The 27,931-nt window shown below is 38.0% G+C and overlaps 3 protein-coding genes across 9 annotated transcripts; 2 read left to right on the forward strand and 1 right to left on the reverse strand.

The window, feature by feature from the left end:
* On the forward strand, nucleotides 1–5,108 carry LOC311288063 (G protein pathway suppressor 2-like). Of its 4 annotated transcripts, none has more exons than XM_084405285.1 (11): nucleotides 1–215; nucleotides 317–454; nucleotides 640–749; nucleotides 896–1,008; nucleotides 1,372–1,451; nucleotides 1,602–1,681; nucleotides 2,636–2,810; nucleotides 3,228–3,308; nucleotides 3,572–3,648; nucleotides 3,777–3,872; nucleotides 4,408–5,108. In XM_084405285.1, the coding sequence occupies exons 2-11, from the start codon at nucleotides 361–363 to the stop codon at nucleotides 4,504–4,506; spliced, it is 1,005 nt and encodes a 334-aa protein (XP_084261411.1). In that variant the 5' UTR covers nucleotides 1–215; nucleotides 317–360; the 3' UTR covers nucleotides 4,507–5,108. The 4 variants fall into 4 exon arrangements, with proteins under 4 accessions (XP_084261411.1, XP_084261410.1, XP_084261412.1 ...); XM_084405284.1 differs by having other exon boundaries at nucleotides 337–454; XM_084405286.1 differs by having other exon boundaries at nucleotides 32–215; nucleotides 337–486.
* LOC311288065 (eukaryotic translation initiation factor 5A-1) lies at nucleotides 5,086–17,564 on the reverse strand. 2 transcript variants are annotated; one of them, XM_084405291.1, is made up of 8 exons: nucleotides 17,166–17,548; nucleotides 14,985–15,197; nucleotides 14,682–14,745; nucleotides 11,451–11,625; nucleotides 10,973–11,077; nucleotides 7,135–7,266; nucleotides 6,959–7,031; nucleotides 5,086–5,893 (listed from the first exon to the last, which is right to left on the reverse strand). In XM_084405291.1, exons 4-7 carry the CDS (start codon nucleotides 11,616–11,618, stop codon nucleotides 6,969–6,971), a joined length of 468 nt encoding a protein of 155 aa, XP_084261417.1. In that variant the 5' UTR covers nucleotides 11,619–11,625; nucleotides 14,682–14,745; nucleotides 14,985–15,197; nucleotides 17,166–17,548; the 3' UTR covers nucleotides 5,086–5,893; nucleotides 6,959–6,968. The 2 variants fall into 2 exon arrangements, with proteins under 2 accessions (XP_084261417.1, XP_084261416.1); XM_084405290.1 differs by lacking the exons at nucleotides 14,682–14,745; nucleotides 14,985–15,197 and having other exon boundaries at nucleotides 17,166–17,564.
* LOC311288064 (Y-box-binding protein 2-A-like) lies at nucleotides 16,481–26,867 on the forward strand. Of its 3 annotated transcripts, none has more exons than XR_014626868.1 (10): nucleotides 19,262–19,413; nucleotides 20,324–20,387; nucleotides 20,716–20,749; nucleotides 21,080–21,169; nucleotides 21,262–21,522; nucleotides 21,743–21,825; nucleotides 24,080–24,260; nucleotides 24,530–24,622; nucleotides 24,712–24,819; nucleotides 26,322–26,867. XR_014626868.1 is itself a non-coding variant. In XM_084405288.1 (10 exons), exons 1-9 carry the CDS (start codon nucleotides 19,362–19,364, stop codon nucleotides 24,745–24,747), a joined length of 894 nt encoding a protein of 297 aa, XP_084261414.1. In that variant the 5' UTR covers nucleotides 19,262–19,361; the 3' UTR covers nucleotides 24,748–24,787; nucleotides 26,322–26,867. The 3 variants fall into 3 exon arrangements, 2 of the variants coding, with proteins under 2 accessions (XP_084261415.1, XP_084261414.1); XM_084405288.1 differs by having other exon boundaries at nucleotides 24,712–24,787; XM_084405289.1 differs by lacking the exons at nucleotides 19,262–19,413; nucleotides 20,324–20,387; nucleotides 20,716–20,749 and adding an exon at nucleotides 16,481–16,685 and having other exon boundaries at nucleotides 24,712–24,787.
* The last annotated feature ends 1,064 nt before the right edge of the window (nucleotides 26,868–27,931 follow it).

Below are 27,931 nucleotides of genomic sequence, written 5' to 3' on the forward strand. Positions count from 1 at the left end.
ATACCATTTGGTGGCGGTAATGCACCAGTTTGTTGTTTGCCAATCGCCGATAAACCCTAGAAGAAGAAAAGAATAGGCTAGCTGTTTAACTCTGAGTTTAACACGAATTACAGCGCTCATAAATACTTTTTAGCGTATTTTTTTTTTCTCTAGTGCTGAGAGATTTCTGAAGGACACAAAGGAAAACATTTCTGAAAACGTGTGGCAATACGAAGGTAAGTTTATAATTCAACGGAGAGACACGTTTGCTGTTTGTCATAGTTTTCAATGAAGCGCCCTGTATGTTACATAATACAAAAATTAAACGTTTATATAGTAAGAAGTGTGTGTCTTCAGCTGGCTCCTCCATTGCCTGTCACGATGCCTGCTTTACTGGAGAGACCAAAGCTGTCCAATGCGATGGCCAGAGCCCTGCATAAGCATATCATGAAAGAGAGAGAGAGAAAAAGACAAGGTACATGTGTGTTTCCAGTTTAGAGCAAAAGAGTAAGTAAATACAAGAAAACACCATGTTTAAATTGTTTTGAATAGCACAACAGAATATTGGTCCTATTACACATACATGGTAACAGATTCAGTTCATTATTAATTATAGAAAAGATACAAAAGATGGTTTGTATACGTTTTTTCATACTGTAGAGGAGGAAGAAGTCGATAAGATGATGGAACAGAAAATGAAAGAAGAGGAGGAAAGGAAACGAACTAAAGAAATGGAGGAGCGAATGTCTTTGGAAGAGACTAAAGAACAGGTGTGTACAGCAACTCTAGCAAATTCGTTTCAAGCCCTTCAAACGAAAAAACCTGGAGGAGCACTGAAGTGTGATGTTATGTTCCCCATGCATTTCCTCATTCTCATTATTAAAACCTTAACAAACGTTTTTTTATCGTTTATTAGGTTAAAAAAATGGGTGAGAAATTGCAGGTTTTGCAAGAGGAGAAACATCAGCTCTTCTTACAGCTTAAAAAAGTCCTTCATGAGGAAGAAAGGCGTCGCAGAAAGGAGCAAAGGTGAGTGATTTTTTTTTTATGTTGAAAAATGATTGACAGTTATTTAGCTGTTGTGTTCCTTGTTACCTCAATCATGCACTTGTACTTTTTGATTTGACCCTCCCCTTTGTTCAGGGACTCATTATTCCGTTTCTTTACATTACATTACATTACATGTCGGTGAAACCTGTTCAGTTTGTCTCAATTGTTGAATCTTTTTATGTTCCTAAAAATATTTTACTTGTTAAGACATTTGCTAGAAATAAAAGCAGTTGAAAGTGAATGTTTCTTTTTTTGCTGAGTTTATATTTTCTAGATATATTACAATGTAATTACAATTATTACAATTATCAAGTGTATATGGATTTGTTCATTTATTTTCAGTGATATTACATCACTGCCTTCATCCAGTTATCAGTCCAGCTTACCTCTGCACTCAGGACAGCATCTACTCAGCATACAAGGTGGCGTATTGAAAGGTTGCAAAACCTTATTGACCTTGGATTATTTTTAAGAAAATATTAGTTGACATTAGAACAACAAAACACAGTTTTGTTCTCTTAAGTAGACCATACCGCTATCCCGTGCTTAAAATGCTATTTTGTGTGTTTAAGGAAGTCCAGTGGGTCACAATAGAGTCGGTGGTTTGTTAGGGGAGCGCAGTAAACAGTTGTTTCAGACACCTCTGATGCCAGTAAGTAAATAAATCTGAAGAACATGTAACACTGTGCATTTTTTAAAAACCGTAATGTCAAAAAAGAGTGAAGTTATGTTTTATGCTTCACTTTCTGTCACAAAAAATATAGATCAAGAAAATATGATCATATAACACCAATTTTATCATCACTACATTGGTTACCTATAAAGTTCCGTATTAATTACAAGGTATTGCTACTGACTTCAGTCTATTTAACGGATCTTCTATCGCCCTATAATCCATCGCGCTCTTTAAGATCACTAAATTCAAGGCTTTTGGTCATACCTAGGATATCCAGATCCACCAAAGGAGGGAGAGCATTTTCACATTTGGCTCCAAAACTCTGGAATAGTCTTCCTGATACTGTTCGTTGCTCAGACTCGCTCTCCCAGTTTAAAAGTAGATTAAAGACGCATCTCTTCAGCCAGGCATTCATATAATACTTTTAATCTTACAGTTAAATCTGACCTCTAGTTCATAAACGCCAGAGGAGAACTGGCCCCCGACTGAGCCTGGGTTCTCCCAAGGTTTTTTTTTTCTCCATTAGGTCACCTGATGGAGTTTTTCGGTTCCTTGCCACTGTTGCCTTTGGCTTGCTCAGTTGGGGATATTTGGGGATATTTAATTTAATTAATCAATCAACAATACTATTGAAACCAAACGTGGACGTTTTCCACTAGAAACAAACATTGATGTATTATTTTAATTTAATACTGTGAAGCTGCTTTGATACAATCTGTATTGTGAAAAGCGCTATATAAATAAACTTGACAAAAAATATTGAGAATTGTGTTGTCATAGTCATTGAGGTATTCAAGCTACTATTGCATTTTTCAGTAACAATAGAATCTTTAAAATACTGAAACTTTTTTTTTTTTTTTTTTTGCTGGGATTACCATTTTATAGGTCATATCTGGCACACATTTATCCATAAATTGTTGTCTTGTCTAGGGCCATCAATTCTCCAGTCAGCCAGGATTCCTCACTGGTTCCTCTGAGCATGGGCAGTTCTCAGGTAGCGCTGTGGTCCATGAGCCATTTGCAGTCTCCCAGGCCCAGCACCACACCTCTTATGGACATGCTGCTTCTGTGCCCATCAGCTTTGCAGGCACCACCCAGATCAGAGGTAACAATAAATCCTGATTGTTGAGATTTTTTTTTACATTAGTCAATCACAGTCTTCAGATGATGCAGCGTTATTCTAACATTAGATTTCTTAATTGTCTTGGTTTTTCTTTATAGGAAATTTATTTTCATCTTCTCAGGTCAAACAGTTTAATCAGTTCAACTTGCAGAACTTTTTATAACATTTCTGAGAAACTGCATTGCCTTGAGACAGAGACACACTGAAAAAAGCTCATCATCATAGAAACGTGTAGAACATGCTCGCCATTCAGGCGTGATTTATCAAAAGGTGAAATGCGTCGCTGAGTTCCCCGGAGTATTCTTAGTTTTTGATATAGTTCATTTAGATATTATCTGTGCACTTATAGAGAATTGGATTTGGTGAGATGCCCTCCATTCACATTTTCTGTGTATGTAGGTACACCTTTCCAGAGCATGCCATTCCTGTCCCACCAGCCTCAGGGTTATGCTGTCCACAGCCATTTCACTGCCCAGCCAGGTAAAGAAGCCACCTCACGTGATCTCTTTTTACATAACATTCATTGCTCTGATCTTAATGCGGCTCTTCCTTAAAAACATTTGTGCTTCACTTTACATTAGCCATTCTTCTCTCTTTCAGTTAGAGATACGCATGTAGATTAGATTGTGCTGTATTATCTCAACAAGATAAAGTTTCTTCATTAATGTGTCAACGGAAACATTACACCAAGGATAAACAAACTTTTTTGTTTTGGTCCATCATTCATCCATCGATCTTCACAGGATTCATCCCTAGTGCTAGTATCCCCCTTCAGAAACAGCTTGAACATGCTAATCAGCAGTCTGGCTTTACTGACTCTGTAAGTACTTCCTGAGACTCATTTGGAAAATATTGGAAGTTATGAGCTTTATCTTCCATGAGAAAATGTATTGTTTATACACGTGCTTATAATAAATTATTATTTTGTGTGTGTGTTGTCATTGTTAGGCTGCTCTTAGACCCATGCATTCACAGGCTTTACATGTGAGTGCAGCTGGTCTGATGTCCACTCCATCCATGGCTGTCCAGATCTCTACTGCAAAGGTGAGCTCACTAACCTGCATTGAACCCCTCTAAATGCCTGTCATTAGATAAAAAGGTCATCAACATGGATTCTTTATCACAGGTGTTTAAGAATATTCTTTTAAAATAACTGTCAGTTGTTTTGATTATCAATAATTTTTCAACCATTCACCACATGTTTTTGAGCAACAGTGTACTAGATTTATACAGATATGAGACAAAATAACAAACATGATGTAAAAAACAAGGGGAAAAACAGCACAGTTGTAATTGAAATTGATGCAGCGCATAGTCAAAGATGTGAGTGCCTGTACATTGTTAGTTGCTATTTTTAAAGCATTGATTAACCATTTATTTGTTTTACCATTTAATCACTACCCTGTCACTTGAACCTTAAATCCACACCTCTTCTTTCCTCAATAATAAAATATGTTCTTGGTTAATTTAAAATATTGGTATATTTGGTGAGGATAAACATTTTTCTTTTTATTAATGACTCTTTGCAGCTGTTTTATGCAAAATAGATTGACTTTTTATTTAATTTATGATGTTTCAGGCTCCATTCCAGAGTTCATCTCAGCCAGCATCACGTCTCACCTTCGTCCCCCACGCTCAGGCTGGACAGAGATTCTTCCACCATGGAAAACCACATTAACTACTAAAAGTATGACCATGACAAGGTGCCAGGATACAGAAAACTCTTTTGAAACCCAGTCAATTTGAATTTGCTTTTTTAACATTGTAATGTCCCATGCAGCAAATATAGTTAGATTATAAACATTATTGATATTAAACAATAAGGAATGTTTTTACACACTATGAATCTATGAAAAGATTCGTCATGGTTTGTTGATTTTGGCTAAGTTATTATGATGTTAAAAGTGCAAGGTGGTACTTTACGTCAGAGAATTGACGTCCAGAAAAAGATTGAAAAGCCAAAGGTTGAATAAGCTGCGCTTTCCCTGCAAGACCCTTTTTTTCCTGAAATTTAGCAAGAATTGTCTGTGTATTTTAACTTTATAGTACGTTTGAAGTGTTAGTATGTAGTTTAATGGCTGTTGGATCAGTAAGAAATGTCCTGCATTACATGAATACTTTCTCAAATACAGAACAGTAACTGGGAGTTGTTTTGTTATTTAATGTCTTTTTCTTGGAGTTTGCCAGCAGCAGCTATGCCATTGTGATCAATATATTACAAAGGAGCCAAAACACATCACAAATGGAAATAAAGACATGATTTATATGTGCTCTCTTTAATATTGGCTGGGTTGTCTTGCTAGAATATAAATTTCTGTTTATTTCCATTTTATTTTTGAAACAGTTTTGCAAAACAAAAACTTTACTCATACCATAGTCAAGTGTAATGTACATGAGTCAAATCGGGGAAGTCTTCCTGCATCCATCCATTCACCAGCCTGTGCGATATTGTCACTCCCTGCTTAAGGGTCTTTTGCTTTAAACTACCAGAAGATAAAAGGGAAGTTAAGCAGAACACTTGGTCCTGTGATACAAAACTGCATCCTATTACACATATCATTTGTATAGCCTTTGTATTTGTCCTTCACAGGAAATTCTGCACTTGAATGTTTTTCACTTCCCCTCTGCGCTCTTAATTGCTCATAAATAAAATGAACCACATAACAGACCTCTTGTAGCTATTTGCTACTTAAATTTAAGATAACAAAAAACATATTAGGGCCAGTTGTCTTTTTTATAAAAAGTGTCAAAATCAACAAGGACACACTCATTCTACTGAAGACAGTTATGAGGTGCCTTCTCAAAAAAAATATATATATATTGTGAATGTCCCACACCAGCCATACATGGTGCTCAATGGTGCTTTAGGCCACTGTCCATGAATTTCATTTCTCTTGTTTCACAATAATTTAATTTGGAACATTTTGAATATTAAATTTATTTCCTAGTTTTTAGGGCTATAAAGTACAGAGAGGGAGAAATAAAGAAAGAATAAAAAAGGAGGGAGGATAGCATTGCTGAGGTCTAATTCTCTCCTATCCGGGTCCGGTGCATCTTGGCAACCCCTGAGAGAAAGGAAGAGAATAGTACAAGCAAGAGTGAGGAAAGAGAGTGATAAAAGTAAAATAAACAATGAAGTAGAAAAACATGGGGGAAAAACACCATAAAGTTAAGTCCATATCCACAAAAGTATGTAGAAGACGGAACTGTTCAAAACAAGGGTTCAAGTTAAATGTAGATGGAGTGTCTACAAAAGTAAATGTGCGCTCCATTACAGAACAGAGTCTGAAATACTTGCTTGGATATCTGTCAGTTCATTTTGAAGCTCAAAGTCAAAGAGCACAATAAGACGGTACACAATCACTTTATCACTCCAATAACTTAGGAACAGCAGATATGGGTGATATTAACACATAATGCTTGTTTTTGATTCTTCTTAAAAAGCTATTTTACAATACAGCATGTTTGGTTACACATCAGACAAAATATTAGCTGGTAGTGTAAAATACAAAATGAAATTCCAAAAACATGAAATTCGATTTACAATCTCAGTCATTGCTTTCACATAGCAGACACAGATCAAGACACATCAAACACTGCAGTAGTACTACATCTCGGTGTTAATCAAAAGTGCATTTGCCAGTATGCAAACAGCAAAGAATTGTATGTAAAGAAAGCTTTTTCTGTCAAACCTTTTAAAATACATTATTGAACTTCCTGGGTCAATTTCTGGACACAGATCACATATAATTTTGGACAAGGATAAAAAAAATGTATAAAATCAGTCCATTTCTAAAGCCTAACCACTACAGAATAATTATCCTGGATTCAGTGTCTGGTAGAGATATGAAACAAGAACTTAATGTACATCAGGAAAGTCATCAGATTGATTCAGACATCAATCATTTGGAGACATTCAGTCTTTTGATTAAATTCCTTTTACAGACTCATTTTTCTTCTTCACCGTTTGCTTATTCATACGTGTAAAGGTTTGATGGTTTGTTTTATAGTTTCCAGTTAAGGTAAACATTTAAATAAGTGCTTTGCTGCAGACACACTGGTGAGGCACAGTCGCTCCAGGCCTAGTTATCTGGTGAGCATGTGCACACGGCAGCAAGAGCTCCATATACCTGCTGTGTTTTATTTAGCCATGGCTTTGATGGCTACTGCAGCCTCCTCATTCATAGCAGACAGAACAGTGATCTAGAAAGAAACATGAAGAGGTTCCACTGTAAACTATTAACATTAGTTTACAGTGACATTTTAACAGTGACATTTGAAGGGTGACTGCTTTAACAACACTTACCAGGATTTCCTCACCAGCATCGAACTTGCTTTCTATTTCTTTGCCAAGGTCTCCCTCTGGCATTTTCAGGTCTTCTCTGACCTCACCGCTGTCCTGGAGCAGAGACAGGTAGCCATCCTGAATGCCAATAAGCTGAAAAGAAGAAAAACAGACATTTGTGAAACACTATTATTTACTTCTACAGTACAACTGTGTTTAAGGGTGTTTTCACACCTGTTTTTTTTTTTAATTCTGAATCGAACTCGAGTTTGTTTCCCCCCTTGGTGCGGATCTTTGAGGCAGGTGTGAATACAGCAATCGCACTCGGGTGTGGACCAAACAACCATACCGAGACCCAGCTGAAGAGGTGGTCTCGGTCCTGTTCCAAACGAACTCTGGTATGGCGCACATAAGAGCATGATCTCTCCGCCGGAACAGTCTTGCAGCACATCTTCGTCTTCGTAAAATCCTAATTACAACATCGTATAGATGACTGTGGCAAGCAGAACGAGGCCGAGGGCCGTGAGAGAACGTGATCTCACGGAGGAGCTACGAGAGAGGACCTGGGGTCTCATTTATAAAACTGCGTAGGAACCTTACTAAAAGTGTACGTGCGCCCGAAAGCCAAAAATGGCGTACGCAAAAAAATATTCAGACTTATAAAACCGTTCGTACGCCAGAACCTGCGCAGAATTCACTTTATAAATCCCAGTCAGCGGAAGATTGTGCGCACATGCGTCTCCACCCCGAAATAACCATATATGGAGCTTACAACGCATAGTTTTACTATGCAGATCCTCATCTGCATATCATTTGCATATGATTATTCATCCACGTGATAACGTTTAACGGTACAAGACACATTACATTAATAAAAATCAAGTAGTTGCCTATATCTTGCCTTGTTTTTGAATACATAAATCAAATAGTGTAAAAAACATTTCAGAGAAAGTTTTTCTCAATCTTTTCCACTGGCCGAAGTGTATTTTTAATTGATTTATATTTTTAATGGAAACAGATAGCCCTTGGGCATTATTTGCACGAAACTATTTTCTCAGACAATCTGGTATTATCATGATAAGCAATTATCTCTGTGGTTAAAACATTAAAACACAGCATGCCACAGGAAAAGTGTTCAAAAACATCGCATCCACAACAAATATTTCAATTGATTGAATATAAAAAAAAATTTGTAACTTCTCAGTCATGATTTCATGTTTAAGTGTTAAACTCCATTAATTTGAATGGCATATTTAATCTAAATGTTTATATCAGAAGTAAAACATAGTTTAAATCATTATTTTATTTATTTAAACTGTTATTTGCGTCAGTTTCACTAAACGGCCCAACGCGCTCGCTGGCGCGGACATTTAAGAAGGGATGGATATTTACTTCAAGTGATAGGCTTGGTGAGTGAAATTATATTTTGTATTATCTTTCTGTATATGTCTTTAGATTTTCTGTCTAAAAGTGACCAAAAAGACATTTAACTCCAGCTCACCATCGGTGTCGCCAAACTGCTCCATCTCCAAAACGTTCGTACGCATGGGTCAGAGTTTGCGTGCAGGTGCGCAAATTTTCCCGTCAAGTTTGTTTTTATAAATCACAACTTATGCGTCGGAAGTGGCGTACGCCTCTTTCAGGGCCTGTTTTGTGCGTACGCAACGGTTATAAATGAGGCCCCAGGCCTGGGGCCTGTACCATGATGGTAGCTGAACAAACTCAGGGTTACAGGATTAGTTTTGAGTTGACAAAACCAAACCAATCCAACCAGGCTTTGTTGGTACCATAATGTTGATCATCAACTTACTGTCAACTCAGGCTTTGATCCTGAGTTTAGGAGTTTAGGTGTGACATCAGTAATGAACAGCCAATTACATGCTGAGAAAGAGTGAAACTGCGATGCATTTCTCACCTTCTAACAAATTTACACAGCAAGAAGAAAATAGCTGTCTATGAAAGAGGACAACTAAAAGAAAAAGTCTTGCTATATCAGTGAAAGCAAAAGTTGTGAAGTTAGTTTATACAGTTGATAAAGTTATAGAGAGAATTTAACATTTAAGCACAAATGTAGTCATTTTATAGCTTTATCTATTGATTCTAAAGCGTATTTACCTTTATAAATGTATTAATTTAAACTGTGCATAATAATAATTGATAAACTAAAATTGTACAAGTGTGATCGATTATATAATAATTAGGCTACAAGTTCGGTTTGCAACCTCTGACCTGGAACATAACCTGCCCCGGACCAGGAGTCTCATTTATAAAACTGTGCGTAGGATTCTTACTAAAAGTGTACGTGCGCCCGAAAGCCAAAAATGGCGTACGCAAAATAATATTCAGACTTATAAAACCGTATGTACGCCAGAACCTGTTCAGAATTCACTTTATAAATCCCAGTCAGCGGAAGATTGTGCGCACATGCGTCTCCTCCCCGAAATAACCATATATGGATCTGGCAACGCCTCATTTTACTATGCAGATCCTCATCTGCATATCATTTAAATATGATTTTTCATCCAGGTGATAACGTTTAACGGTACAAGACATTAGGAAAATATGAAATATGGATGTGCCGTCACATTACATTAATAAAAAATCATTTAGTAGCCCGTTTTTGAATAATTAAATCAAATAGTGTAAAATACATTTCAGAGAAAGTTTTTCTCAATCTTTTCCACTGGCCAAATAGTATTTTTAATTGATTTATATTTTTAATGGAAACAGATAGGCCTTGTTCTGCATTATTTGCACGGAAATAATTTCTCAGACAGTCTGCTATTATCATGATAAGCAATTATCTCTGTATTTAAAACATTAAAACACAGCATGCCACAGGAAAAGTGTTCAAAAGCATTGCATCCACAACCAATATTTCTATTTATTGAATATACAATTTTTTATTACTTCCCAGTAATGATTTCATGTAGTTTAAGTGTTTAATTCCATTAATGAGAATGGCATATTTAATCTAAATTTGTATATTAGAAGTAAAACATAGTTGAAATCATTATTTTATTTATTTAAACTGTTATTGTGAACATGCACTGTATTTATGATTACGACTCATAATGAAGATTTACGTTTGCATGCCAACGTTTGCGTGCATGTGTGCAAATTTTCCCGTCAAGTTTGTTTTTATAAATCACAATTTATGCGTCGGAAGTGGCATACGCCTCTTTCAGGGCATGTTTTGTGCGTACGCAACGGTTATAAATGAGGCCCCAGGTTAGCCGTGGAGCGTAAGTTACTATGGCGATGAACACTGCTAAAAGCCAAACCACTTTCATGGTGCCTAAAACCTAGGGTTGGCGCAAACTAAACTGAAACATACCTGGCAAGCCACCTAAACCGGCTTCATGGTACAGGCCCCTGGACTTTTATGTTACTTATGTTTTGTTTATGTGTGTGCGGCAGTCATCCGGCAGGGGCAGCTGTTTTTACTTTCGTTTTGTGTTTGTTTTAATATTAAATTGTTTAAATGTTCGCCGGTTCCCGCCTCCTTCTTCCCATAACAACATACTTCGTTACAATGATATTGCATCATATGATGCTCATAAGTTTCTTCACATTGCATTACTAGCTGATAACACCAAATTAATAAAAATTGCACTACGAAAGATCTCCATGATTAGCCTGTTTTTGCACTTCCTGCTTTTCCCTGCTTGAGAATTTCTGTCCAATGAATGGATGACCTTAGCACATGTGTGGTTTTGTTTACACAATTTGATTCACTTGCAAACAGGGCACTTGAAAGCGAACCACAACAAACATTGTATTTGGTCCAGACCAAAGCAAGTGAACTAGTGGACTTTCCTGGTGTGAAAAATACACCCTAATATTGCTAGTCACATACCTGGTAGTCCATTCTTTTGATGTTAGGGACATCCATATTGTGGGTTGAGGGACAGATATCCTCATACTTTTTGCCAGAGAAGATGTCAATGCCCACCATGTGAACCTTTGAACAAAATAAAGTTAAGGGTGGGGGTTACTTCACCACTATTCAAAGTCATCTAACTACATTTCATACCCACACATTATGTGAATGAATGGCCTCCCTTTCACCTGCACCTTATTCATAAAGACTCGTATAAAGGGACTTCTGGAACTCCATTGTGCAAAATAAACACTCATCCGCACACAATCTAGCTAAGCAGTTAACACTATGACTGCTAAATGATTATTATTATTATTTTGTGATATACCCTTCAAATAAAATCAATGTTATTGCATTTGCAGTAAGTAAATGAAAGTGATGTGCATTAGTTTCACTAAGTTATGAACTATCTACAATTTTTATGCTTTGTCACATAGGCCTAACCATCACTCACCTTGGCGTGTCCATGTTTACCGGTCTTAGATGTGGACATCTCCACAATTTTGCATGGTCGACCCTTTAAAACCACAAAACCATTTTTGCGCAGGGCAGAGCACTGCATGGGGTAGGTAGCTGAGGCACCTGCATCGCCTGTTGTGAAGTCCAGGTCAGCATCCGCCATGTCTTTTCTAAAGATTAATGAGCCAGAATTACATTAGTTAATATTAGTCAGCATGGTTTGATACAAAAGGAAAGACCTATCTTGCTATTCTTGAATTAAACCCCAAACAGACCAATATAAAAAATCTTTCATCAAAATGACCTTGTTCATCCCCTGAAACAAATTTCCATTTTTTCTGCTGACATCACTTGGGGCCATAATAGCCAAATAGCTATTTAGAAAAGGTTGGGTATCGTTTAAATTTTAAAGTTTCCAATTCTTATCAATTCCTAATTTCGATTTCAATACGGTAAAAAGTATTGAAGTATTGTAGCTGAATACCATGAACAAAAATCAATTGGCTAAAGAACAATTAAACAATAAACTTTTGCCTATGGTTTAAAAATACCATAAAAATAAATAATAAAAAAAGCCTAACTAATATAAATTTCACATATTATTAAAGACAAGTAAACACTCAGTAATTAAAAAAGAACAAATAAGCAAATTAGCAATTGCACAAATAAATACAACTGAAAAAGATATGATTGAAAAAGTGTTTTAAGATTTTTCAGGTACAGAAACCAAATGTAAAAAAGCACTGCACTTTATAAATAAAATTTACATTACAAATATAGTTACAAAAGTTATTCAGTCAAGAAAAGCGACTACATTTTCTCTTTGTCTTTTGTTGTTTGATTAACGTTATTATAGAGAAGGCAGCAAGAATATTAGGCTGCTGTCACTTTAAGAGCAACATGAATCCAGTATACTGCTATGGATCCAGTATACTGTTATGGATCCAGTATACTGCTATGGATCCAGTATACTGTTATGGATCCAGTATACTGTTATGGATCCCTGAACTTAAATCGATTTTCAATTCCCAACACTATATTTAGGTGACATATTTATTTATTTTTAAGCAAACTCAATCTGTTATACTCTGAAATAAGCCACATTATGGCAAACAGCAATTCACACAAACTTTAAATAATCATGACCAACTAGGATGAGGATATTTGTCCCTCGCCTCAAAACACAGTATGAACAGACATTTGAAGAATGGACTACCGGGGATGTGGACATGTACAGATTACATTTAAAAATAGAATAAACCATGACAATTACTGTATTACAAAAAAGGTGTACATTAAAAGCAGTGCAACAAATACAACCAAGCTATATAAATGCATATATATATAAAACAGTAAATTTGGTATGAGGGAGAAATCCTTGCAATGTGCCACATTTTTTTATTTCTTTAATTATTCATTTTAATTATCTTTCAACAATTGAAAATAAAAATAATGTGGCACATTGCAAAGAATTCTCCCTCATACCCAATTTACTGTAAAAAAAAAAAAAAAAATATATATATATATATATATATAGTTGAGGAAAATAAGTATTTGAACACCCTGCTATTTTGCAAGTTCTCCCACTTGGAAATCATGGAGGGGTCTGAAATTGTCATCGTAGGTGCATGTCCACTGTGAGAGATATAATCTAAAAAAAAAAATCCAGAAATCACAATATATGATTTTTTAACTATTTAACTATTTATTTGTATGATACAGCTGCAAATAAGTATTTGAACACCTGTCTATCAGCTAGAATTCTGACCCTCAAAGACCCGTTAGTCTGCCTTTAAAATGTCCACCTCCACTCCATTTATTATCCTAAATTAGATGCACCTGTTTGAGGTCGTTAGCTGCATAAAGACACCTGTCCACCCCATACAATCAGTAAGAATCCAACTACTAACATGGCCAAGACCAAAGAGCTGTCCAAAGACACTAGAGACAAAATTGTACACCTCCACAAGGCTGGAAAGGGCTACGGGAAATTGCCAAGCAGTTTGGTGAAAAAAGGTCCACTGTTGGACCAATCATTAGAAAATGGAAGAAGCTAAACATGACTGTCAATCTCCCTCGGACTGGGGCTCCATGCAAGATCTCACCTCGTGGGGTCTCAATGATCCTAAGAAAGGTGAGAAATCAGCCCAGAACTACACGGGAGGAGCTGGTCAATGACCTGAAAAGAGCTGGGACCACCGTTTCCAAGGTTACTGTTGGTAATACACTAAGACGTCATGGTTTGAAATCATGCATGGCACGGAAGGGTCCCCTGCTTAAACCAGCACATGTCAAGGCCCGTCTTAAGTTTGCCAATGACCATTTGGATGATCCAGAGGAGTCATGGGAGAAAGTCATGTGGTCAGATGAGACCAAAATAGAACTTTTTGGTCATAATTCCACTAAACGTGTTTGGAGGAAGAAGAATGATGAGTACCATCCCAAGAACACCATCCCTACTGTGAAGCATGGGGGTGTTTTTCTGCACATGGGACAGGGCGACTGCACTGTATTAAGGAGAGGATGACAGGGGCCATGTATTGCGAGATTTTGGGGAACAACCTCCTTCCCTCAGTTAGAGCATTGAAGATAGGTCGAGGCTGGGTCTTCCAACATGACAATGACCCGAAGCACATCCAGGATAACCAAGGAGTGGCTCTGTAAGAAGCATATCAAGGTTCTGGCGTGGCCTAGCCAGTCTCCAGACCTAAACCCAATAGAGAATCTTTGGAGGGAGCTCAAACTCCGTGTTTCTCAGCGACAGCCCAGAAACCTGACTGATCTAGAGAAGATCTGTGTGGAGGAGTGGGCCAAAATCCCTCCTGCAGTGTGTGCAAACCTGGTGAAAAACTACAGGAAACGTTTGACCTCTGTAATTGCAAACAAAGGCTACTGTACCAAATATTAACATTGATTTTCTCAGGTGTTCAAATACTTATTTGCAGCTGTATCATACAAATAAATAGTTAAAAAAATCATACATTGTGATTTCTGGATTTTTTTTTTTAGATTATGTCGCTCACAGTGGACATGCACCTACGATGACAATTTCAGACCCCTCCATGATTTCTAAGTGGGAGAACTTGCAAAATAGCAGGGTGTTCAAATACTTATTTTCCTCACTGTATATATTTTGCTGTAGTGTGTCAATAGGAAATATCAGCTTAAATTTCCAAACATTTCTTTTGCCATCAATTGTAATTATTTAGTGAATCTTTGTACGCACAAGGAGTCTGACAACAGCCGGTACGCTCCACACGGAGATCTGATCTCACCATCATCGAATCCATCTGGGATTACATGAAGAAAAGGAAAATCCAGAAGATTGTTTTAAATGCAAAGGGTGGCCACATCAAATATTGATTTTATTTAGTTAATAGTGTTAATTGATTAATAAAATCTACTTATGACATTATTTTTGAAAGCATCGTCACTTTGCAGCATTTTTACACAAGTGCCTAAAACTTTTCACAGTTTGGAGTTAGGTTTCTTTAAGGATTAGTTCACTTCAGTAATACAATTTACTCACCCCCCTGTCATCCAAAGATGTTTATGTCTTTCTTTCTTCAGTCGAAAAGAAATGAAGATTTTTGAGGAAAACATTCCAGGATTTTTCTCCATATAGTGGACTTCAACGGGAACCAGTGGGTTGAAGGTCCAAATTGCAGTTTCAATGCAGCTTCAAAGTGCTCTACATGATCCCAGCTGAGGAATAATATCCAGCGAAACGATCTGTCATTTTCTAAAAAAAATAAATAAATAAAAAGTATATACTTTAACCACAAATTCTCATCTTGCACTAGCTCTGTGATGCGCCACGCACTATGTAATCAAGTTGGAAAGGTAGGCATAAGTACCAATCCAGTGTTTACAAAGCGAATGTGCAAAGACTAAGTCAAGTGCCCTTTACAAAAAAAAAAAAGAAGAAGGAAAACCAACGATGTTGCACGATTTTAGTTTTTCGCCCTACCCTACCTTTTTGAACCGGAACACACGTGACCGTAATCACGCATTGCGCAATTGCAATGCGCATTGCAGAGCTCATGCAAGATGTTTTTTTTTTTTTTAAATGACCGACCCTTATTTCCTATTTCTTGGCTGGGATCGTGTAGAGCCCTTTGAAGCTGCATTGAAACTGCAAATTGGACCTTCGACTTGTTGGTTACTGTTGAAGTCCAACTATATGGAGGAAAATCCTGGAGTGTTTTCCTCAAAAACCTTAATTTCTTTTCAACTAAAGAAAGAAAGACATTAACATCTTGGATGACAGGAGGTGAGTAAATTATCAGGAAATTTTAATTCTGAAGTGAACTAATCCTTTCAAGCGTATTGGAGACGTTGCCACAGTTCTTCTGGATTTAGTCTGTCTCAGTTTTTCCTGTTTCTTCATGTAATCCCAGATGGACTTGATGATGGTGAGATCAGATCATACTGGCTGTTGTCAGACATAGAAAAATCTCACTGGATTATTACAATTTATGGCAAAAGGAATGTTTGGAAATGTAAGCTATTTACAATATGCCACATTATCTTTATTTATTTTATTATTATTAATTATCTTTAAACAAACGAAAATCTCAATTAAATTGATTAATTGTAGTCCCATGGATCACTGGGTTTGCAGAAGCAAGCTATATGGGATCAAGAACATGGCACCTGTTAACTGAACTAATGACATACCAAACTATTGTAAATATGTAATTATATATAAATAATACCCATCAACACTGACACTTTGTCATTAACAGCTACAAAACACAACATTTGAGTAACTTCACTGTACAATGTTGTCCTGCAAGTATTCACGTGGGAGGGGCCCAAACGTCAGGTCATGCTATGAGATATGCAGCCCATATCCCACGACTGGACATATCGATACATAAATCCATTTCACTACACAAACAAAATGCTAATACATCGTATTTTCATTTTCAAACAGCTAACATAATATGAATAATCGATGTGCTTCATAAGTCTAGTCAGTTGCACAAGTAGCGGACGTAATCCACGCAACTCGAGCGCTATCGCATACTTGCATTGTAACATCTTTTGCAGGGAATAAGAGCCGTATGTGTTTGAACCATGAAAGTTGGGCCGCTTTCATAAGGACACGCGTGTCCTCCAGCCGCAGTGAGCTGGCTGCTATCTTGAGGCCTGCTGGATGCGCCACTGCGCACTGATCAGGACCGGGGGCCCGCGCCGAGCAGCCGCGCTCATCACGGCCGAGCAGGTGCACGCATGTCACCGTTATATTGCACATGACAGCTCGTGAACCAGATCCACAGACTAACTTTAATGCGAAACGAAACCCTGTGCGGCTAACAGGAGGTTTCCTATGATGTAAGGTTGAGCTAATCTACGATGCGAGGCGCTGTGGACTCATGCTTCTTTGAGTTATTATTAACTTTGTCTTCGTGACGCGGTGAAACTTTGACGCGGAATTTCTGCGTCAAATTCAGTTTAGTTTGTGCATCCAACGCCCAAGGAAAATATGTTGTTGTCATTCTAAATTACTCGCTCAAAAGAATGAGTGCACATGTCCTGCGAACACTTAGCAATTTACAAGAGATGCTGTATCTTAAGCTAATTGTTTGCTTTGTTGAGGAGACTGTCAAACGCGTGAAACAGATGAAGGGTTATCTCGAGGGAGGACGTTGTTGCTACGCGGGATCACGCCCGTTGTTTGAATTGATTAAGCATCTATACTTACCTGGTTTACAGTCTTGTCCACGCTTTCGGGCCAACCCAAACTAGATATCCCTTTTTCGTGTCTCCTCTTTCGTTTCTGTCTGCCTGATTTGTTGCTATCAGCTGCGCGAAGCCTCTTTGTTTACTCACGCAATTTAGCTATCTTGACGCTGCTGTCATTACAAGCGTTTCGTATTCCCCTCTCTCAGTTTGAGCAACACGTTTAGTTGGCTGACCCAATGCGTGAATCCTAAACTCTTTCTTTCTTTCTTTCTTTCTTTCTTTCTTTCTTTCTTTCTTTCTTTCTTTCTTTCTCTCTCTCTCTCTCTCTCTCTCTCTCTCTCTCTCCTCCACCCCCCCATCTCTCTCTCCACCCCCCACCCCCCATCTCTCTCTCCACCCCCCACCCCCCATCTCTCTCTCCACCCCCCACCCCCCATCTCTCTCTCCACCCCCCACCCCCCATCTCTCTCTCCACCCCCCATCTCTCCCTCTCTCTCCACCCCCATCTCCCCCTCCCCCCTCCCTCCCTCCCTCCCGCTCTCTCTCCCTCCCTCCCTCCCTCTATCTCTCTCCCTCCACCCCCCCATCTCTCCCTCCACCCCCCATCTCTCCCTCTCTCTCCACCCCCATCTCCCCCTCCCCCCTCCCCCCTCCCTCCCTCCCTCCCCCCCCCCTCCCTCCCTCCCTCTCCCTCCCTCCCGCTCTCTCTCCCTCCCTCCCTCTATCTCTCTCCCTCCCTCCCTCCCTCCCTCCCTCCCTCCCTCTCTCTCTCTCCCTCCCTCCCTCCCTCCCTCTCTCTCTCTCCCTCTCTCTCTCTCCCTCCCTCCCTCCCTCCCTCCCTCTCTCCCTCCCTCCCTCCCTCTCTCCCTCTCTCTCCCCCTCCCTCTCTCTCCCCCTCCCTCTCTCTCCCCCTCCCTGGCTCTCCCTCCCTCTCTCCCTCCCTCTCTCTCCCCCTCCATCTCTCTCCCTCCCTCCCTCCCTCTCTCTCTCCCTCCCTCTCTCTCTCCCTCCCTCTCTCTCTCCCCCTCTCTCTCTCTCTCTCTCTCTCTCTCTCTAGAAGATCTACACAAATATTTTATATTCACATCTTTTGTTTTCTACATAGTTCAAATGTCGTATGTCTGCATGTGACTTTAGTCTGGATTTCTCTCGTTCATAATGCAAACACATGCGTAAGGATATACACTCTTTAGTCTTCATTTTTTCATATCTTTTAACATGGTTGCAACTTGCAACCAGGGTTTTACAGTTGTTGTTTTTTTAAAAACCCTATTTTTCAGAAACCAGTGAATAAAACTAGTGAATAAAATTAAAATTAGTGAATAAAATAATGATTGTCCAATAAAATTATAAGGTGTCGGAAGAATATGACCAATGCATGGCACCCACAAAGTCTTGGCAAGTCTTTTAGATAAAAATAGTCAAGTGAAACTTGATTCTTGTGACCTATGTGTAGAAGGGCTTGTGCAAGTCATAATGGGGGGGAAAAGTGAGGCCATAACCAGGCACAACGATATTAAACTATGATATCCCATCAAATCACCAGGCTATAGGCTATTTGAGATTTGTCTGATTTTCTATCAACAGCTATATCTTCTAGAGAAACTGGTATTTCATGTCACCATTACAAAATATTAATGTTTTGGTAGATAGACAGACAGACAGACAGACAGATAGATAGATAGATAGATAGATAGATAGATAGATAGATAGATAGATAGATAGATAGATAGATAGATAGATAGATAGATAGATAGCCTATATTTATACATTTTAATATTTTACTGAATATAGGCTGTGCAAGAACATACATTTATAAGTGTTGTGCTTCCTCTTACAAGGTGTGACAGAAGAGGAGGCATTATACAGACTGACTGAAGCTGGATTATGACATTATGATTTATGACACAATCATATAGAAAACATTAGCATCTTTTTATCAATAATTATTTAAAAAATCGTAATGTAGTGTGAAGAACAAGTTGGTTTTCGCGCGATACTTATTTTTTTACAGTCTATGCGCGAGACACACGCGCTCGCGCTGACTCCCAATTAATCACGCGAGAATGAAGATAGAACTCGCGGATTGGTCACTTGAAGACCAATTAAATCCAGGCTGAGTCCTTCCTGACAGAGAAGCGGGATAAAAAGTTTGAGGTGGCTGCTCAAAGTTTGGTGAGTTGGAGGGAGGGGGTTAAATCCAGAGAGAGAGAAGATGAGCGACACAGAGGCGTCTGAGCAACCTCAGCCCGAGAGAAAAGTCATCGGTAGGGGTTCAGTGGCTTTAGCTACAATAAAACGTTTATTTAATACACATTACAAATCGTAATAATGAACGTTTATGGAATGAGAAGCGACTGACAGGCTTTGGAATTCAGAAAAAAATAGCTTTTCGTATTGATCGCTGTTTATTCTGAGCTTGAGTTTTGCTTGAACTTTCGCCAGTATAGTTTTTCAGAAAATGGTTTTATTTTTGAGGCGTAACGTTACTGAAATAGTTTATTTCACACTTGCGAATTTGCATGAATACTATCGATAAAAATGTCGATACATACTTCTTACCACATGGTTACCTTCCTCTTTGGAACTTTTTTTTACCATTTATTCCCGAGTTAGCCTACTCTTCACTGGGCGGTCTGGGACTCTTCACATCGTCTCTTTGGGATTTAATACTCTGTTTCTGTAACTACTCAAAGATAAATTGAAATGGCATGTCTTAATTGTATGATCTAAAGTTGGTCATATTTGAAGCAGGTTCAGCGTTTGGCTGTATGAAAGTGCGTTGATGACCCACATTTCTGAGCGCTGTTACCATGTGCTTTATGTGGGAGGGATTTAACTGCAGGTGTGTTGCATGTCTTTAGGTAAAAGCTTTACATTTTTAGCCATAATTTACCATGTTTACCCTTGGGTCACGTTGATCTAGTGAGAAAACTCATTATTGGGCCAAAAACACGTATTTTCGTCTCCCTTTATGTCTGATCAGTGTTTGAACGAATTAAATGGTTGAAAGGTTTCAAAGTTTATAGTTAATAATTCACACACGTTGCCCACAGTGTTCCAATGAGTCTGTTTACCGGGCTTTGCTTGAGCATACGGAATTCTGTCAGAACACATCAACCACTCAAAAGAACTTCTTATTAGATGGTGATGCATTATTTCTATGATCTGTTGCAGCAACAGGTGTGCAAGGAACTGTGAAATGGTTCAATGTGCGCAATGGATATGGCTTTATCAATAGGTAGGTTCATAATGCTGAAAGGACTCCTCACCAGTCAGACTAACTGTATGCACAAATACACCGTCTGATGGGTCAAATACTGTGGGGTCCAAACGTCTGAGACCACTAGTGCAGGTATTTGAAATTCTAAAACGTTATTTCCAGGTTTAAATAATGAAATCCCAGTTCATGGTGATCTCAGACTTCTGGACCCCCTCTATAATTAAATAGCAAGCATTTTAATTATCAGGTCCCCCCCCCCCCCCCCCCCCGGGTTTTTTCTTTTTCTTCACAATATCAAATATGTTGTCTGTTAAAATTGTTATTGAATTCCCTTTTCGTTCCACAGAAATGATACTAAAGAAGATGTATTTGTTCATCAGGTAATGTTTACTTTATAAATGCATTGCAATCTTTAATTTAAACCATTTTAAATATTTTTTTTGGTGGAGTAATGCCACTAGTCTGTCTTCTGAACAGATGTATGGCTAAGATGTTAAATGCAAACATGACATTCCTGCCTAGTAAGTTTAACTGACATTTACAAAAAAGAAAACATGCCAAGATGTATCACCTATACAGAAATCCTGGATTTCAAGTGCTCCTAAGATATCAACATTAATTTTGAAATGGTTTGACTTGACGACTTCACCCACCCATCACTGATTGAAAATAAATGTTATGCTGAGGATGTGCCTTTTCCCTTTGAACAGACTGCAATAAAAAAGAATAACCCAAGAAAGTTCCTTAGAAGTGTTGGGGATGGTGAGGTTGTGGAGTTTGATGTTGTTGAAGCAGCTAAAGTAAGTGGTTCTGGATCAATCAAAATATTGTTATAGGAATAAAGTGAGTTTTATTGCTCAATTTTCACTCTAAAACTGAGCATTTGCTTTAGGGCTCAGAGGCAGCGAATGTGACCGGTCCAGGGGGTATACCTGTCAAAGGCAGCCGATACGCCCCCAATAAACGCAGATTTCGTAGGCGCTTTTACCCTCGTAATGCACGTCCTACTGAAGGAGAGGAGAAAGCTGGAGAAGCTGGGGATGCTCCAACTGATCCCACAACTGAGGGAGAGGGCAGCGAAGAGAAAGGAGCCCCTCGGCCACGTCCTCGGCGCCAGCGTCCACGCAGGAGAGCTGTTCCACCACAAGGCGAGGTGAAGTCATTTGGATTCTTTTTATCTGAAGGTCTGCCCTACCTTAGATTAATTGTGTTTTTGAAACATTGATATTGAATTTTATAGGCCCTGGTGATATTTCATAGAGTAAATGAGCTAGATTTTGTTATGGTATTAAGCCTTTAAATTTTAGCTCATTTTATTTTATTACTGCACACAACTGGTCAGTGAGTTTTGCAGTTTTCTGTCTCCACTCTAGGGAGAAGTAGGCGAGAAGAACGAGGAAGTAGATGGTGCCCAGCAGAGGCCGCCACCTCGCAGGTTCAGACCTCGATTTCGAAGGTTCATATCACCACTTATACTGACCAGGGGCCATATGTATAAAGCTGCTCAGAGTAAAATTTTAGTCTTAATCGTGTCAATATTCTAAGAATTACGTAATCATGTCAATATTCTAAGAATTACGTAATTTTATCAATATTCTAAGAATTACGTAATCGTGTCAATATTCTAAGAATTACGTAATTTTACTCTGATTCATAAAGGCTCATGTGTTAAGACTTGGTCTCAGCTCCTAATTTATTTAAGAGTGCTGGAGAGGTATCCTAACCTTGGAGTAACAAGATTGCAGCCAAGAGGAAGAGACTAATACATTATATATTGTTGGAAAGTGTGCAGAGTTATATGATGACAGGGAGTTGATAAAACAACACAGGGTTGATCATAAAGGTATGCTTTTTGTAACTGACTTTTTAAGTAATGTAATAACTTCTCCTACTCTACAAGTCAATGCTCATGTTTCATTAAATTAGCACAAATAAAACGATTAACTCCAAGCATAACTACTCATTAAGTGTACACAATCTTTACACATTTTACTAATATTTGGATAAAGTGTGAAGATGTAAATTTTCCTAGGCTGGAAACTTCCACTTTTGGCCTCTACTGTATGGCAGTTCATTGACTTTCCAACTGATCTTCAAACCATGCAGCAAAAGCAAGCCACTTTTGAGGATTGCAAGCTTCCCTGGAGTTGTTGGACCTGCTGATGGAACTCATGTTCACATCATTGCTCCAACTGTAAATTAGACCTGTATCAATAGAAAAGGATTCCACAGCATTAATTCTAATTTGTGATCATTTTGCACAATGCAAAGCAATTTTGTTTTTATAAATTTGAATATTAAAGTTCCAGTGTCTTAATTAAATGATTTTATTATAATTGCATGAAATGATTGGTGTCATGCTGCTGTGACTTCACCCTTCCAGGCTCACTATTGATTCAGAGGTTGAGGGTGGCCATTTTGGGTTGACATCATTGTAGTCCTTAGTTCACAACACTTAAGTGCCACTTCAGTCAACACTTGAGAATCAGTCTTAAGCCCTATTCGAATTGGATTAGTATTATCTGGGGACCTCGTGTGATTTAGAAATTACCCACCCACATCTGAATTTCGTGTGGTGCATTCGCACAGGATAAATGAAGCCTGTGATTTTTACTCGAAATTACTGACTTATCTCCCGTATATGATGTCAATAGGCTATTGCTAGGAAATGTCTTGTCGTTATTATAGGTCTAGCTGTATGATATATCATCAAACAGAAGAATAATGTGGTAAGGAAGAATGTTCCTTACCACATGCTGCTATACATGTCATCCATCTCCATCTAATCATTATTTTTGTTTTTGCTCTTCTGATGGTTTTCAGCTTTCTCTTTCTGCAAATTGTATAGTTGTATCGTATCATGGTGTATAGCGATATGACCCACCACCCAAAATACTATCAAAACACTCCAACGCAGCCTCCATTCTTCGCAGAATTTTTACTTTGCAAATTACAGACATGGCCGATTCGCACAGGATTAAGATCACAGACAACCTCCGCAATTATTACAAATTACTAGAAGTCACCAGGTAATACTTATCCCGTGCGAATAGGGCATTAGACTTTCCTGAAAGTTGCTATTAGCTTCTTTATAAAAGTTTCTTACTCTTAGACAAGTCCTACTTTTTACTAAGAATTTTGACACTTAAGTCAAAGCTTAAGACACTATTCTTAAGAGCATTTCTGAGAAGTTTTATACATACGGGCCCTGATTTGGAAAATCAGGAAATTACGGGCTGGAAAATGTCTTGAGTAATAAGTAGTCTTGAATACAATTTAATTTATAATGCCTGTTTGACTGGCTCTAATCACCATTTCTACATGTGTTTTAATGTGTTCTGGTAAATCCTTGCTTTTTGGTAACTGAATTAAATCAACACTGAACTGACTCCAGCTGAATAATGACATTGTCTTTTGTAGAGCTGCTCATAGCTGAATTGAACTCATTTCATTATTGATGAACTTTACCCACTGAACTGACTTGCAGCAGAATTTCTCATATTTGATGAAGTTTGCATCATTGAATGTTATTTTCCTGTTTGTTACTGTGAAGTGCCATGCAAATAAAATGCAAATTAATAGTCAAGTCACCTTTTTTTATATGATTCCTTCAGAGGTCTTCAATTTCATTGCCTTAAACATGCAAGAGAGCATGTGCTTGTTTATTGTGTTTTATGCAAGTGCAAAAGTCTCTCTTCTGCGATGCCCAGGCCGTTTCAACCCCGGCCACCCCCTGGAGAGGCTCAACAGGTGGTAGCCCCTGCAGAAGAGCAAGAGTCACCCCCTAAAGAGGACCAGACCAATGGGGAGCAGACAGAAGAGCAGTCCCGGAAACCCCGCAGACAGTTCAGTCGGCGCAGACAGAGGAAATCTGAATCCGGTACCTCTAAAGTAAGTGGTTTCCAGAAAAACGCACAACTGAAGTGATGTAGTTCAACTTGACAATATTATCTGTGTCCTCGCTGCCTGACTTTAGTTATATTAACGTTAGCTGCCACAATTCTGGTATGGGGCTATTTTCTGTGGACTCTGCTGGACATGCAAATATGTATATTAGTCAAATATATTTTGACTTTAAAACAATGCATCTTAGCCTAATATAGCTCTGTCCCACAACTGTGGTCAGCTAGGTTGTATAAATCTGGCTTGTCATTGTTTAGGATGGAGACGAACCTGAAAAACCTGAGTCCCCAGCTCGGGCCTCCAAGCCTGCTAATGTGAAATCCTCTTCTGAAACGTCCCCTAAAAATGAGGTGAGTTGTATATGCTTGTCTTTTTTTCTTTCTTTTTTTGCCAATGACATAAATCTGCACTAACAACTTTTTTTTTTTTTTTTGTGTAGGCACCTGTCCCTACAGCTTCCAAGCCCTCAGAATGATTTCTGTGACCTGGAAGAAGTCATGTGACCCTGGCAAGAGGTGGGACTTCCAGAGCTAAACTGATTTTAAAGGTGGTAAAGTGTTTCGGCCATCAAACTACAACTGCTGTTAAAATGCATAATGTTGTCAGCTTGCAAAATTAAGCAGCAGCCACTTCATATTCTAAAATGCTTATTTCAGGTTTTTCTAGCATTTTAAGAAGTTGAGAAATTAATTGGTTTTAATTTGCAAAGACAATCCGTGTATAATTCGTTCATTCCTTTTTTGATTTAACTAAAAATAAAGCTGAAATATTTTTACGTTCAGGTGTAGACAGCTTGAATATTCGATTTCTATATGTGGGCAGGAATGAAATGCACCTTTCCACTGTTTGGTTAACCAAAGATCAAACCGTGTCGTCATCAGTTTTCCTCAGTTACGTGCAGCAGAATAATATTCATCCACTGCTTCAGATGAATTCTTAAAGTATTTATTGCAACTACATTTCATCTTTCTCATCAAACAACCAGACTAACGAATGTCACAACACAAATTCAACAATAAATTCACCTATGTGTTTCGTCAATTGTGTGTGGCAAAAATGTGTGTGGATTGCAACGCCAAGATTTTCACTTGATTATGTTTTCGGTTTGTTTCTCACCAAACACTACCTTTAGAACACGACTTGCATCAGAATATTTTGACACGTTTGCATCTGTAAAACTTAATGAAAGTCACCATTCTCTGCCATTTCAAATGGGCAAGCGTAAGCAGGACATTTTTATTTCTTCAAGAAGGTAATTAGCCTTTGGAACAGAATCAAGGTGAGTATTGTCCTAGTTCACAGTTTATTTACCCTCCTAACTTAATTGAACTAAGCAGATAAATGCGCCTACATTGTAGTGAAGTGCAAACCAGTATTGATTTAAATGTAAATATGCAGCAGTCATATTCTTTCGTTTTAGCTGAGATTTATATTAATATTGGTTATCAATTGATGTCACACAAAACTTGCATTTTATTTTCTCTGCCATCTAAGCTTCAAAGGCATTTCCACTACCAAAGTCACAGAACCATTGTGCATTCGCAACACTACTCTGTGCTGTCCACTGCATTGTGCAACTTAACTACACGTTTTTTGAGAGTTGGTCAGTTAAATAAAGCGGGTGGTGTGCCAAAGAAGTAGGCTAATTGTTAATGTATGGAGGCAGATGCAAGGTACGTTCATGTTTCTGAAATAAACGCCTGTAATAGCCTATTTCTCTGGCATGCGTATTTGGCCATGAACTGGTCTATACAGTGACAGAAGAAAGCTCTGTCTAAGCGAAGTACGGTTTGTGTAAAGCCATTCGTTAGTCTAGTTGTTTGATGAGAAAGGGATGAAATGTTGTAATAAACACTTAAGTTTAGCTGATAACACGCTTTAGTACACTGACAAATTCACATTCATTTAATTTTAGTTTTGCACCGTTTTATATGCAAGTTCAGCTTATGTCTGAATGTTTACTATAACTGTTGTCATCTCCCATTGTCCTTTGTTGCCCTTGTTTTTCTTTCATGTCTCACATTTTGTTGTTCTTGTGTTACTGCATAGGTTCCAAGATGGGTTAGTTTGGGTGGTTGAACCTCGCCTGTCTCGTCAAACATTCAAGCATCTTGCCCCTCGCTTCTATGTCATTGTCCCTCCCCCAAAATGATCCACTGCTTGTGGTCTGGACCCTTCATCTGTCAGGGAGAGAGAAAGAGAGGGATGGAAGGGGAGGGGCTGGTGGGGAAGGGAGGGTTGGGTTGATGCATACTTGGCCATTTAAAAGTAAATAGCAAAAAAAAAAAAAAAAAAAAATCCCTGCTCTAAAAGCCCATTATATTTACTATATTTCCCCTTAATAGTTTTGTTCTGTACTATGGGCGATGAGCAGTAGAAAAAAATGTGACCAGTTTGGCTACTTTAAGTTCATCAAAGAGGAAATGCCATCCAGTGTGATGAGCACAGCACAGACTCTTCTCTTACTTGTAACTTGATAAAAGGGGAAACATGCATCCAATCAAATCCCTTTTTTCTTTTCTTTTGTTATGGACTTTACTTTGGTGGGGATTTTGTGCAATGCCAGGAAAGTAAATAAATTATTTGCTGACTCTCCTCCTGACTCTTCTTTTTTTTTTTTTTTTTTGACCAGGTCATACTTGACAGACAAGCTTAATTTATCCATGTTCTGTTGTGTCAAACCTTGTTGAAAAGCTGGTCACACTTCCTGTGCTTGCAAATGTACAGTTGGTTTGTCAGAACAAAAACATGTTTTATTCCATCATATAAATAAGTTAAAGTTACACTTCAGAATGTGGCATATAGTGACAATATAAGTCAAAATAAGGAATATAGGTCAGGTTTTTTTTTTTTTTTTTTCACTCATCAGACGGCACACATCTTACATTTAATTTCTCAGTGAAACTCTTTATTTATATATATATATATATATATATATATATATATATATATATATATATATATATATATATATATATATATATACAGTGCTATGCATAAGTGAATACACCCATGCTAAAGTTGACTAAAAAGAGGAATAAAAAATCATATTTTGGAAATTGAACTTAATGCCTTAATTTAAAAAATTAGGAAAAATCCAACCTTTAAGGACACCAATTTTCTTTGTGAATGAATAATGTATCGTAAATAAATAAATGTTCTTCCTTAAAATACATGGTGCATAAGTGTGTACACCCCTATGTTAAATTCCCATAGAGGCAGGCAGATTTTTATTTTTAAGTATTTAAAAAAAAAAAAAATGTAGGATACTATGCATCCTGATAAAGTTCCCTTGGCCTTTGGAATTAAAATAGCCCCACATCATCACATAGCATTCACCATACCTTGAGATTGGCATGGGGTACTTTCCATAAGATCATCTCTCAATGCAAATCAAACTAGCTATTAGGCTAACTGAAATAAAACCATGCCAATCTCTAGGTATGGTGAATGTTGTGTGATGATGTGGGGCTATTTTAATGCACCATGTATTTTAAGGAAGAACATTTATTTATTTACGATACATTATTCATTCACAAAGAAAATTGGTGTCCTTAAAGGTTGGATTTTTCCTAATTTTTTAAATTAAGGCATTAAGTTCAATTTCCAAAATATGATTTTTTATTCCTCTTTTTAGTCAACTTTAGCATGGGTGTATT

Source organism: Rutilus rutilus (assembly GCF_951802725.1).
Source record: "Rutilus rutilus genome assembly, chromosome: 3".
NCBI classification, from domain to species: domain Eukaryota; kingdom Metazoa; phylum Chordata; class Actinopteri; order Cypriniformes; family Leuciscidae; genus Rutilus; species Rutilus rutilus.

Excerpts from the sequence above, each read along its gene's own strand:
- LOC311288063 (XM_084405285.1), top strand. The coding sequence starts at position 361 with ATGCCTGCTTTACTGGAGAGACCAAAGCTGTCCAATGCGATGGCCAGA. Across the intron at positions 3,309-3,571 it reads CCATTTCACTGCCCAGCCAG|GATTCATCCCTAGTGCTAGT; the intron begins GTAAAGAAGCCA and ends CGATCTTCACAG. Across the intron at positions 3,873-4,407 it reads TCCAGATCTCTACTGCAAAG|GCTCCATTCCAGAGTTCATC; the intron begins GTGAGCTCACTA and ends ATGATGTTTCAG.
- LOC311288065 (XM_084405290.1), bottom strand. The coding sequence starts at position 11,618 with ATGGCGGATGCTGACCTGGACTTCACAACAGGCGATGCAGGTGCCTCA. Across the intron at positions 11,078-11,450 it reads GTAAACATGGACACGCCAAG|GTTCACATGGTGGGCATTGA; the intron begins GTGAGTGATGGT and ends TTTTGTTCAAAG. Across the intron at positions 7,267-10,972 it reads TCAAAAGAATGGACTACCAG|CTTATTGGCATTCAGGATGG; the intron begins GTATGTGACTAG and ends TCTTCTTTTCAG.
- LOC311288064 (XM_084405288.1), top strand. The coding sequence starts at position 19,362 with ATGAGCGACACAGAGGCGTCTGAGCAACCTCAGCCCGAGAGAAAAGTC. Across the intron at positions 19,414-20,323 it reads GCCCGAGAGAAAAGTCATCG|CAACAGGTGTGCAAGGAACT; the intron begins GTAGGGGTTCAG and ends GATCTGTTGCAG. Across the intron at positions 20,388-20,715 it reads GGATATGGCTTTATCAATAG|AAATGATACTAAAGAAGATG; the intron begins GTAGGTTCATAA and ends TTCGTTCCACAG.